Source organism: Adiantum capillus-veneris, chromosome 5 (assembly GCF_014529385.1).
Source record: "Adiantum capillus-veneris isolate H3 chromosome 5, ASM1452938v2, whole genome shotgun sequence".
In the NCBI taxonomy this organism is placed as follows: domain Eukaryota; kingdom Viridiplantae; phylum Streptophyta; class Polypodiopsida; order Polypodiales; family Pteridaceae; genus Adiantum; species Adiantum capillus-veneris.
Window position 1 is genome coordinate 77,458,233 of NC_140935.1, and position 13,405 is coordinate 77,471,637.

The 13,405-nt window shown below is 42.9% G+C and overlaps 1 protein-coding gene across 2 annotated transcripts in view; it reads left to right on the plus strand.

Moving 5' to 3' along the window:
• The window catches only part of LOC147457562 (uncharacterized), a 57,087-nt gene extending 47,656 nt beyond the window's left edge, over positions 1 to 9,431 (plus strand). For both annotated transcript variants that reach the window (XM_086512424.1, XM_086512425.1), the window contains one exon: positions 8,831 to 9,431. In XM_086512424.1, the coding sequence (XP_086368550.1) occupies positions 8,831 to 9,080 (250 nt within the window). In that variant the 3' untranslated portion in view covers positions 9,081 to 9,431. The remainder of the gene's footprint in view (positions 1 to 8,830) is intronic.
• The last annotated feature ends 3,974 nt before the right edge of the window (positions 9,432 to 13,405 follow it).

The window sequence follows — 13,405 nt, forward strand, 5'->3', positions numbered from 1 at the left end:
GCCAAAAACCCTAACCATAACTCTAAAACTTGCAAACCCTAAAAACTGCCAGAAACCCTAACCCTAATCTAGGACAGCAGGCTGAACCTGGAAAAAGCGCTGACATGATTATGTGACACCGTATGGAAGCTTTTCGGATTTTTCGTTGGGAAAAAGCAGCCTTTTGCTCAATGCGAATTATGAGAGAGAGAGAGAGAGAATCTCTTGTTTTATTTTCTAAAGCTCAAGAGAGCTTGAGAGAGGAAAAGAGCCTTTGCTTTTATTTTTAGGCTTTTGATCTGAAGCTTTTGGGGCTCTTCTTTTGGCATCCCTTGTAATTTAAATATGTGGTTTGGGCTTCCACTCTGCATAGCATCCGGACGTAGAGTTAAAGAGTGAGACCCAAACCACTCTTGTACTTTGAACAGTGATTAATACATAAAGAAATACCGAAAGGGGCGCCAGTCTTTGGGGCCAATATCTCTAGGCACGGAACTCCGCCAGGCCAGTGCAAATCCATTGTGAACTATGAACTGTTTTGAAGTGGTGATTTGGTGCTGTCGTGATTGATTCTTGACTTGGAGTGTCCTAGTATGTTATATTTACCCACTTCTTAGGTGCTTCTCTTTGCAACAACAGAGTAGACCATCATGTCTGCGCGTTTGCTTTCAAATAAGACGCCACCCTTCGTACCTTGAAGCGTTTCGAGAAATGACCTCTTGAGAAGGCGATGTCAAACTGTTGTATAAATTCAAGGGCTCGATGTGTGTCATGATAGCTTGAAAACGTGTCAAACTTGATTGCTTGACCCCCATCCTTGAAGTGGCAGAACATTATGACATTGGTCGCGGGGTGACAGACAGATTGCTTGAGATTGATTCCGCCCTTCCTTCACAGTGGGATGCAGTCATGAGAGGCACGGTTCAGATGCCTCCCCATTGTGGCTGGGAAGGCCTCTTTGCTCAGAGCACTCTATTATTAGTTCGTTTAGACACCATGCTGTTTACGATTGATACTGACCAGTCTGAGGGGATTCATGCTAGATTGACATATGATGCCACCTTTCCGCACCCTATCCTTCCCGGAGCTCGATGGGAGGCCATTAGAGTAGTTGGCTCCCGCGGGAAGCGTCGTTGTGTTGACCCTCGTTTCGCTTCCGCTGATGCTGCACTTTGGAGGCTTTGGGTGTGGGAGGGTCGTGTCCTATCTCAGCTTTATTGGGACCCAGGAGAGTGGCATTGGCCTCACTCTGACCCTACCTGTGTCTCGAGCAGCCGAGGCTCGCCGATTTGCCTTCCTTCGGCGTTGGGCACGATCCCCACTCTTCTTCACACTTGAAGGTGGACAAATTACGTGGGGTTGGGCACGATCCCCACTCTTCTTCACACCTCTTGTAATTCCTTCTCTGAATACTGTTTTTGATCAGAAGGTTTCTTGAGAGCGGGTATCAGGGGTGGTGTAGTGGTTTTCTGCCACTGCGCATGCACTTCCTGAAAAGAAGTCTCGCTTCTATATTTTGCGAATTTTCGATCCTTCGCAAAACTCATCATCTTTGTTGCATCGCCAATCAATTGACGATGCTTCATCTCTCTTTGCTCTGCATGAGTAGGCCGAGGCGGGCCATACTCTCTGTCTGAACCTTCGTTGTGATCACTGCCCACATCTCCAGATGCAGAGGGAGTCGATTGATCCTTGCGGGAATGTCACGTGACACATCCCAACCCTATGTGTCCGTGGACAAGCTACACCATAGCAGGGTTTGTGTCAAGTCCAGTCAAGTTAGATTAGAAGTGATCTGGCACTTTTGTCAGTCTATTCGTAGACCGTGCATGCCCAGTCACTCAGTGTAGATGCATATCCTCTGGTTGCACATTGCATAAGCATAAGCATTTCCATCAGATTCCATCAGAGTGAGTTTTGGGATTTTTTAGATGACTTTATCCCATTTTTCCCTATTTTGACATTTTTCACTTATTTATTAAGTGACTTTTGTTGGGTACTCAGTAGGGCAAATTGGGTAAGTTAATATATAAGCAAACGCAAGTTAACACAAATTGGCAGATGAGCAAAGGCACAGCAGGCTTCCCCAAGCAACAGGTGTCCCTCCCTCTCTCAGCAAGACCCTCTCCAATCCCTTGGCGAGGCCTCTCCTTCCACCAGCGTTTTCATCATCGCCATAGGGATCCCTTTCCTTGGCGTTTCCAGAGCCAGCCATGGCCATCCCTCAACCTCTCTTGCCTGGCGTTTTCACTCCCAACTGGCAGCAGCCCCCAAGATCCCACTAACGCTAGCCTTGCCTGATATTCAGCAGCGAATTCAGCCATTAAAAACGCACCATTAGCCTGAAGCCAAACCAGCGTTTTTACCATCAGTTCAGCCTTGGAAAACGCAGCAGATTCTCAGCGTTTTCAGCCGGCAGCAGTTCTTCAAAAACGCAGCCTTACCCTAGACACATCAGCGTTTTTTCCTCACCATTTCAGCCCGACAAAAGTAGTCGATTTCAGCCCCAAAGTAGCACCGATTCTCAGCCTTGCCCCTTTGTGGACAGCAGATACAAGAAGACCCAAATCAGCCCTAAAGTCATCCCCGTCGTCGTCATCGGCATAGTCCAAATTGCATTAGTCCATTGCATTCGCATTGTACACTTTTGTGCAATCAAAGTAGACCACTCTCACCGACGAGAGTGGGGCCTTCGGAGGAGGGTTTTACAACCTCTCGGGTGTCGTATCTCTTCTCTCTCCTTCTCTCAGTCTCATTCACTTACACACACAATATCCACTCACTTTGTTCGTGATCATAGCACTCTCCATAAGACGGAAAGCTCTCTCTTTCCCTAAGAACTAAAAGGAACCTTGAGCAATAAAGATCACTAATCTTGAGAAAATACAACATTCATTCCGCTGCACCTTACAGTGAAGCCATAGGTGCCGCGGAAAAAAAAATTGGGGATCGGATTTCCCGTAGAAGAGTAATCGGCCGTGCTCTGATACCATTGTAACAGACTTGGACACTCCAAGTCAAGAATCAATCGCGATAGCACCAAATAACCACTTCAAAACAATTCACAGATCACAATAGATTTGCACTGGCCCGGCGGAGTTCCGTGCCTAGAGATATTGGCACAAATACTGGCGCCCCTTTCAGTATTTCTTTATGTATCAAATCAATTGTCAAAGTACAAAGAGCGGTTAGGCTTTCACTCTCAGACTTTGCGTCCAGATGCTCTGAGAAGTGAGCCCTAATCCGCGTTTTTAAATGTTACAAGGGATGCCCAAAAGCAAAGCCCCAAAAGCTTCAAATCAAAAGCAGTCTCTCTCTCTCTCTCTCTCTCTCTCTCTCTCTCTCTCTCTCTCTCTCTCTCTCTCTCTCCATGAGAGCAAGTAAATCAAGCAAATAATCCTTCTCTCTCTCTCTCTCGCCAAGCGTAGAGAAAAAGCAGTGGATTTGCGTCGCCCTTGCAGTTGCTTTTTACTTCCGTAAATCCCGGAAATCGGTACTTGCTGCCACGTGGCATTCCCCCCCCCCCCCCCCCCCCCCCCCTTGATTAGGGTTTCCAGCCAGCAGTTAGGGTTAGGGTTTCCAGAAATTAGGGTTTCTGAAAATTAGGGTTTCTGGCAGAAATTAGGGTTTGCAGGATTTTTAGGGTTTCTGGCAGAAATTAGGGTTTCTGCTGTCGGTAGCCACGTCATCACTTTGTGACACCGAGTGTCCATTTGACTCCCTTTGGTTTAATTTCCTAGTACCCACCAACTTAAAAGTCTTGCCGAGGGGTCTAAATGACTTTGAATTGAGCCTAGCTATCCTTTTACTGCTCAGATTTCAATGCCGACTGCTCCGACCATCTCGTGGCGACCTGCCCTTCTTGACTGCGGGTGAAACTCTTGGCCAACATTCGTTTCACATTGGCCATTCAATGTCCTTTCATTTGTGATTTTAACAAGAGAGTCCCAAAAATTAAATAAAAATCAAGGGAAAGAAACCAGCAAATATATATAGTGGTTGTCAGTCTCGCGACACTGTGAATGTACTGTCTTGTGGGGATGGTCATGGGTATGCTTTGCTTGTAATGTGAAACGAACGGATATGAATCTAATAGCAACGAGATTTAGCACATCGAGACATTAATGAGATCATCGCATTCTGGATGTGATTATATGTTACAATGATCATGATTTGTATTTGGACCCTCGAGAGAAATGTGATTGATTAGTGACTGAAATTTTTGTAGAAGGGTTGGATTTGTGGAGTTTAGTGTTGTCACAGGCTTCGGTACCCCAAGTCTAGAATCTGTTCCGACACGAGAGAGATTCACTTTGAATACTTCACAACTTTAAAATCACAGTTCAATTTGGTCGACATAGCCCAACGTAGTTCCGTGCCAAGAGAGATTGGCCCCAAAGACTTACGTCCCTTTCAGTATTTCTTTTTGTATTAATCTTTGAGCAAAGTACAACTTCACGGGTCCTCAACTCTCAGACTCTGCGTCCAGATGCTCTGAAGAGTGAGGCCCTTAGGGCTTATTTATTCTTACAAGGGATGCCCAAAAGCAAAGCCCCAAAAGCTTCTAAACTCCAAAGTAAATTTTCCCAAAAGCTACTGGTCCCAAAAATTACCAAAAGCAATCAATGCAAATTACGGAAATTCCTTACAATCTTTCGGCGCAAAATCCGGGATTGTCCGTATAGCTTGCCACGTCAACATGCCAACGCAGAATCCGAAAATCCGTACAGCGTGCCACGTCAGCATCTGCCACGTTAGCGTTGTATTGCCTGCCACGTCGCATCTTGCTCGAATGGTTATGCTACGTCATCACTTTGTGAGAAGTGCATGCGTACATAGAGTCAGTGTCTATTGAAGAAAGTTTCTGTCCTTTGGTTGTTTAGCCGGGTTAATTGAGGGCGATAACAATTCTTTCAAGAAGGGGAATGTCACAAGTTGGTGATGTGGCGTACCCAACTTGCAGAAATGACAGAGAGGACAAGGGGTAGAGTTTAAAAACTCTAACCTAAAAGATTTGAACCCAGAAGATGTGATCGAGAAGCCTATGGGGTTAGGGTTTAAAAACCTAACCCCTTGCCAACTTAAGGAGAACTGGCCAAGGGGCTTAAACCCCAATTACCAAAAGCGTAAAGGTTGGGCTGAATCTCCACAAATTGCGTTGACATGTTGGCATGGCAAGTTGTATGGATTTTCACAATTATGTTGGTTGCTTTTGGGAGGTTCTGGTGTATGCTTTTGAGTGCTAGATGTTTTTGAGATTAAGTGCTTTTGGGGCTTTGCTTTTGGAGATCCCTTGTACTATTTATAAGAGTCTCGAGGGCCACTTTTCAAGGAGCAGGGAGTATCTGGACGCAGAGTCTCGAAGAGAGCTGGACCCTCGGGGAGTTGTACCTTTGTGAAGCAATAATAAGGAAATATCGAAAGGGGTGCTAGTCTTTGGGGCGAGTCTCTCTATTCAAGTTCAGTTGATTGTAGATTTTATTCGTGCTGCTATTGATTTCTTACTTGGGAGCCTCCAAGCTTGTGACATCCAAGCACAATCCAATGTTCTTTTATAGGCATTGGCTATGATACTGGCTACATGACTGATTTTCAGCCGCATTCGAGGTGGTTGTAGCTAGCTTATCCCTTTTATGCACATTGCCATCATTGCACACGTATGCATGACTGAATGATGACTGTTGGATTTCAATCAGAGAAACATTGTGTAAATGTTAAAAAGTGTGGACATTCTTTTATTACTTTCTTTCTTTTGCTGTCTCTTGCAATCAAGGACGATTATTTTGATTTTACACCACTGTATGTGAGAGTTAGGGTTTCTGCGTGTGAGGGCATAGATGGAATTGATCATTGCGTTCATTTGGCCAGTCATAGACTATCTCTTGGGAAACATTGTGTAAGTGTTAAAAAGTGTGGACATTCTTTTATTACTTTCTTTCTTCTGTTTTCTCTTGCAATCAAGGACGATTGTTTTGATTTTATAGCATTGTATGTGAAGGTTAGGGTTTCTGTGTCGGAGGGCCTAGATGGAATTGATCATTGCGTTTGTTTGGTCTTGAGTTCAACTCTCCTTGTCGGATAGATCTTTAAGGTCTCTTGGGATAGTTTCCTACGATGTTAAAATTCTCTTCTTCTTCTTCTTCTTCTCTCTCTCTCTCTCTCTCTCTCTCTCTCAAGGTGGTCCATGCCAACAGAGCTAGAATCCTCTATGCCGTGCATTGATTTTCTCTCTCTAGAATCTGCAGATTTCTCTCTAGAACTGGACTTGTTCTTCTTTCTCTAAAACAAAGTTTTCCTCTCTTAAAATCGTTATTTTTAAGGTTATAAAGCATGCACCCAAAATTTTACGCAAAAACATGCTTTAATGCTGTGATTCGTTAAAAAAAGGAGAAGGTTGAGAAGTGTAAAAAAAATAAAGAAGAGGGCACGCTTGCTTCTGGTACAAGGAGTTGATGGGCTGAAATCCGAGAGTTGGTTCTATGCATACCATATTGTATGTTCTTGTACTATCTTGACCTCTAGAAAGCTCTCTAAATAGTGGGAGAAGCCTATCCCTTTGAGTAGTTTTGTTTTTTAGCCTGACAAACTTTGGGCTGGGCTCTTTGCAAGCTAGTGCACAAAAACGCACAAGGGAATAGCTGCCCTATACTAAGGGTAAGACCTTTCCCTCATGACACTTGGGGTGCACTGTGGGCAAGGATAATCTCATGGTTTTTGATGGCCAGGGGCTCCATACCTGGCAGATAAAGATCAAGGGCTACCTAATGAAAAAACAACTAGGTCCACGGTCAAGCCATTGGGAGAGGGAGAAAGAATCGAGACTAGAGGATCTCATGCACAATTCACAGCACGGGATGAGCAAGCATTGGGGATCCTTCTCACCGCTGTTGGAGATAATTACATCCACTACCTAGACGAATGCACTACATATGATGCATGGGTCACGCTTGAGAGACACTTTGGAGCCATAGCCAAACACTCCAAAATCTCTCTCAAAATGCAGCTCTATGGTCTTACCATGGAACCAGGAGAAGATCTTGCTTCTCTTGTGAACCGAATGAAGAGCATATGCACCCAATTGGTATACATTAAATGCCCGGTGGAGAATGAAGACCAAGTAGCCATTCTACTCAAAGCGGTACCAGACGCAGAATATGGTCAGATTGTCACAGTGCTCAAGGAAAAAGAGCCCCTACCAAACTTGGAGGACGTCATCAACTCGCTCCAAGAGCATGGAAGAAGATCCGAGATCCAAAGTCTTCAGGAGGAGCTTTCATCACTACATCTCAAGGAACCAAACAAAGCAAAGATGCAGACATTGTAATCGCACCAATCACACATCCGACAAATGTTGCAAAATCAACCCTTGTGCGCATTGTGGTAAAAACAATCATGGGTCTAATTGGTTTCTGTAAAAAGATAAAAACAAAGATGAAGGCAAAGTCAATATTTTTGAAGAATCAAATGAAGAAGACAATGGAGCAGTTTGCTACTAGATGTACTTTGATGCACTCAATTTGTTCTTTTTCTACACCCTAGTTGATTACAACTCTCTAGAGGAGGAACTTGTGCCCTACACCCTTGTTGACTACCATTCTCAAGGGAAGGGATTTTGCCCGACACCCTATTGCCACTACTCTCTAGGGGAGGCACTCTTTTGTACACCTATCTAGATGGGAGACTTAGACCCCACTAGAAGGTACCTTTGACATTTGATGTGCTCAGACACAAATAGGGGAGGATTGTTAGGAATTTGTGCCTAAGCCCACGCCATGGAGCTCTCCCCTTACTCTACCTTGTCTAGATTCAGTGTATTTGCCTACTAGACTTGCCTACTTGATTTAGTTGATGCTTGCATAAACTCCACATGCTACACACACACCCATACACACCCATGGAGAGGTATGCACGACCAAGAGCTGATTTGGGCTGATCTTGATGCCTCCCATCACTTGTGATGTCATCCAAAGCTTTCCTGAGAAGCCTATATAATGGCTCACTGTGTACTAGCATTTGTGTTCAATAATCAATCCAGTTTATGCCTATTCTCTTTGTGCATTGAGTCTCCTAATTGTGCTTGTTGTGGCTGCACATGATCCTCTCACCATCATCATGAATGCTAGCCTAATCTATCCACCCTAATCTATATACTTTTCACTTTGTTTTTGGTGCTTTTCTCTCTCTGGTGAAGATCACTCCGTGGCGTGATTCAGGCTTCCTTGATGGGTCTTTTAGCTGGTGCTATTTCTTCTTCCTCCTGTAGACCTGCTGATACTGGAAATCTTTTGGGACCTGCATCTGATAAGTCTTGCTGGCTTTGCCCTGAATGCTTCACTGGGTATGCTCTGGCTGTTTCTCCTCCCCCTCCTATTGGGTTCTGCTGACCATGTATGGCATACACATGGGCACCATGGAGAACGAGCTGTACCATGCTTTCTGAAACTTGGCAGCAATGTGCATTTTGAGACAATGGAGGTGTCTGAAAAGTGTTTGTTCTCCTCCATGTAGTTTGGAGTGCTCATTTCTCACTAAAAAGCACTGAAGCACTGAAGCACTGAAGCTTCTTCGGGGCCTGGCACCTACTGGCGAAGTATAATTTTTATCCATAAGAGCTAATTTAGGTCTAAGCATTAGTTTTTTTTCTGTTGTCTAGTCAATCTATGTATGATGGAGCTGATGCTTTTACCTTGTGTGAATGCCTATCATGAGTCTAAAAGTTGCACATTTCTTATTTGGCAATCTTGGTCTTTTCTATGTCAGCGTTAACCATTCAATGTGCCCAAGAATTTCAGCTGTTTTTGCTGTCAATCCCGTCAGTCATGTATAACTCCTTGTTGTTTTTGCTGTACAGACTTGATTGTTCGATGTCTGTATTAGAAGTTCGAGGCAAAAGTCACGACTTCGAGAGATTGTCGATTGTACATAGGTTGGGAAAGCAACATGGACCAGACTTCCCGATGAGTTTATCAGAAAATAGATCAGGAGAACATGCTATTACCAAACATGGTCCTCCGACTCGAAAAATCCCCCCACAGAAGTATGTTGTCGCAGTGCCAATGCCAAGGATGCTGCCAGAAGGTGCGAGATGCCTATCATTGTAGTAAAACATTGAAGCCAGATTCATGAAGGTATGAGAGACAACTATTTGAATTGCCAGTTAACAGAAACAAATACAAATCGAAACATGACTGCCCAAAGACCACGGTGTTTACCCTTAAAGACCATGCTTACTGCTAGTGCATGGGGTTGTAACATCGCTATTATTATAACCCATTCATGAAATTGTCATGCTAGTATATGCTTAATTTAAATCCCAGTTCAAGTAAAGCTGTGAAGGAAAATCTTAATTGTATTTTATTCCTCTCTCAGCTTAACATTGCTTTATGCTTGAGACACACATCCTCTAAATTGTCAATCCTAGGGTCATGTAATGGAACTCGGTGTTGGATGGAGCTCGTCTTGGTGAACGCTGATTTGCGAGGAGGAACATCTTGTATGAATTATAAGCCTGCTGCTTAACCACTCGACCTCGTGTATTTCCCGCAGTCCTGCTCATTGGTCGACTCCCTTCTAACAAGCCTACTTTCCGTAGCTGCAAATTCAGAGAGGTTAATTTTTAAAACATGGATAAGCTTCTAATTCAAAAGAAATGCTTGTAATTAATTAGAAATGTAAGTGCAGGCTATTCTCCTGCAACATTAAAAGATTCACTGGCACGTCCCAGAAGTTATTTACCTCGTTACTTTTTTAGATGTCCACTTGAGCAATTCACTTAAAAACTGTAATGGGTATGCAATCTTGCCCATTGTTAACTTCTCTGCCCCTTCCTTTACAACTAAGGATTGTATGCTGTAATCCTGTGGAGCTTGAGAGCCTTGTAAAAAGGCAACATTAAATGGTATAAATTTCACTCTTAGAAAGCCTTCTTTGCTACCAATCCTTAGCTTCTCCCAATCCAAGTTTGGAAAGTTTGCCTGCATTTCAATTTTATTCTCGAATTACAGTGGAAATTTCAATTCTTTCGACGAGTGCCGTGTAAACTTTTTTTTCGCAAAACTTTGGGTTGCGGTCATAATTGAGAGTACAAATTAAGAAAACCTTTACAGTACGAGAAAATGTCAAGTAAATAGGGCCAACTCCTCTCTAATGGCTATACTGAGGCTCAGTATTTGCTAGACTATGTCCATTCAAGCAAATATCAATCGTTAGCTTCACTCATTAATTGCACCAAATTGCACTTTTGAGAGGTGGTAGCATCATGAGCATCATCCAATGTGTTCCAGAGCGGGGAAAGACGTTTATAACTTACAAATCCTTGAATTGGAAAAGCTCAGAGATAGCTTATATATCCAGGATTTTACATTTTGATTTACCTATTGAACTAACTCAAATCATCGCATCCTGAAGAAGTCTCTAGTCAATCACCATGCTCTTGCTGACTATGCATATTCCAATGGTTTCCGTCTGATTCACATGAAGCAAAGTGTAGTTTGCAAAGAGCTCAAATGGTGGATTGCCATATGACATATGCAAGCTAACACAATGGTGGATGTGAGAGAGAGAGAGAGAGAGAGAGGGGGAGAGAGAGGAATTAAGTTTTCATCCTCCTGCATCATTGGGCTTTTTTCAACATTCTTGCTAAATAACAAACTAAAACTTTTCCAACCTCGGCAAGCCCGGTTTTCTTAAACCCATGTTTGTCAGATCAAGCAAGCAGGAGATCGCAAGTACATGGCATGGCAAAACCTTGAAAGGAGGGCGGAGAGGCTCGTTGCAGCAGAATGCTTTGCCACAGCGCAACACCAGAAAGCAGTACCTACCGCCAAAAAGAATTCTGGACTTACTCGAACTCTGGCCTGTTCACAGATATACGATCGAGCCTAGCCACTCAATCGATCCACCCCGACGCTCGTGTGGTTTGTTTGAACATTAACAATCCGCATCACCCCTCACATTCTCAAATTAGAAGGTTTTCTTTTTCTCAAAAGGTTATAGACTCCAAATAGATAAATCTACCTGCCAAACTCAGTTGACATTGAAGAAGTTGCACTCGCATTTATAGACTCCACATGGCACCAACTCTCCTCAACCAAGCACACACATTGAGTATGCCAAAAACTCGAGAAGCCATGCAACTTTTAATCTCTTTGTATTTTTTCCGTCAAAAACTGCACACCACGCGTAGTCAAACGAATGATGTGGGTCATAAAACTTCAAATCTTTGAACGGTGCCCTCACACTAGGGAGGGTGATTTGTTAAAGAAGAAAGAAGTGAAACTCAAGTCAATAGCTTCCTCACACAGACACAAAAATAGAGAGCAAGTCAAAAAGCTAAAGCTAACTGCACCTCAAAAGGATGCATCCATTTGAGAGAAGGGGTGATAACTCTATAGGGGTAATTCCCTCTCGTGTGGGCCCCTAGGGCTCTTTGCCCATTTTTATGCAGGTGTGAATATATGTAGGAGCATAGCTCTTAGAAGGGAAGGTGAGCAAAAATATATACCAACCTCAATAAAATACCCTATCCAGACTTTGACAAATAAGTAAAATAAATACCTAAAAGCCAAATAAATAATGGGTTCACATTGGGCAGTTCACTTGAGATGCCAAAACTCTAACAACCAGTTCGAGTAACAGCCGCCGATCGGCATCAAGAAAACACTACTGGTGGTAATAACCCGCAGGAGGAAAACACGGAAAGAGGTGCCACAGTGCACCAAGGGATCTTCGGATCAGAACAATGGTCTACCTTGAGTAAAGGCAAGGAACTACAGTTTTCCACTAGTGAGATGGCAAACTCTGTTTGCCAAAGGAAGAGGCCATCACATGAAATTAATGCTCTATGATTTGGACATTCCCTATGCAGGAGGACACGAGGTTTAATATCCTTAGGACTAACAACGCAAGATTACACGCAAGCACATATACCTAGATTGATTTTTAGGAAGATAGATCTTCTCAAGGTTGAGAAGGCGGAGTTGAGTTAACAAATTCTCATATAAGGAAACTTCCAATCTGTTGGAAAGACGTGAATAAAGACTTCCTACGTGATTCGTATGATTGATGATTGGTAAAAGATATCCTCGCGGTGCTAGAGAAAGGACATGAATTTCTCATAATGGAGTTGAGTACCCCATCCACTTTCAAAGCGGTAAGCTAAGTATTGAAATTTCAAACTAACTTCACGTACCCATGCTAACGTAAGGGGTGGTGAATTACAAGGTTAGACATTCAGTTGACCATGCACAAAACAATGTTATCGAAATCATTATGTGTCAAGGAAATAATAATTTTTTTGTTGATTCATTTATTTGCCAAAAATCTTGGTTCTTAAATGATTAACTATATGATGAGTTTAGTGGAATGTCATCTTTACTTGATTGGAGCCAAAGGCAAATTTTCAAAATATTTAAGAGAAATATAAAGGGACACACACACACACACACACTCTCTCTCTCTCTCTCATTGGTCATTAATAGAAACTTGTTTTAACTCCTATTGACATACATAACTATGGACTTTGTGCTTGGGAGTTAAAAAAACACACACTTAAGTACTAGGTCAATTTCAAAACATCTCTTTACTTAGACTGGAGATCATCGACATTACGATAGTGGAACCATACCTCTATTCAGATGAAAAGCTCTGGGTCCCTAAGTACGCATACTAAGAGTGAGAAAGTTAAGGTAGCATATGCATTTCACAGAAAGTTAAGTGTTGTATTATAGCTATTTAAGCTAGATGGCGCAAGCTAATCGAAGGTATTGCAGGGGGCTATGACCTGTGCAAGCAGGTAGTGTGGGATAGAGTAATTGCACGAATTGAAGCGTGGTTTTGTGAGCAACAAGAAGTCAACTTTTAAAGCAGAAAGAGCCACAGTGATGTGATTGTATGTGTGTGTGCGCGAGAGAGATGGGGTTGCTAGGGTAAAGGGGCCAATAACGGGCCAAGGTCCAATACTGGGACAACTTCAAATTAAACATGAAATATCTTTAAGATCTTGAGACTCATGATGCAAATAGCATTGGTAATGAGGAGCTCTTTAAATGAGATTTCTTTTCATGCCACTTTTGTTCAAAACTATTCATCACAACAAAAGATTGAATCGTATCAATTCAAAATCTCCCACTTTTAGATCGTTTAAGTGGCCTTATATTGGCCACTTTTATCCTAGTAGACCCCTCAAGGCAGAGGTGAGAAAGGCGGTTTTATCCGGAAGCAAGAAACAGTCAGGGCAGTGTCAAATTAGGGAAAAAACAAAGAGAGAAAATAAGGGCAAATTTAAAATTCTCCCGATCTTAAGTTAAGTTTTTCCCGATAACAAATCACACACACACAGAGAGAGAGAGAGAGAGAGAGAGAGAGAGAGAGAGAGAGAGAGCTAGAACCAGTCGAAAGAAGTTACGTGCAAGTTCTAGCTCGGTTG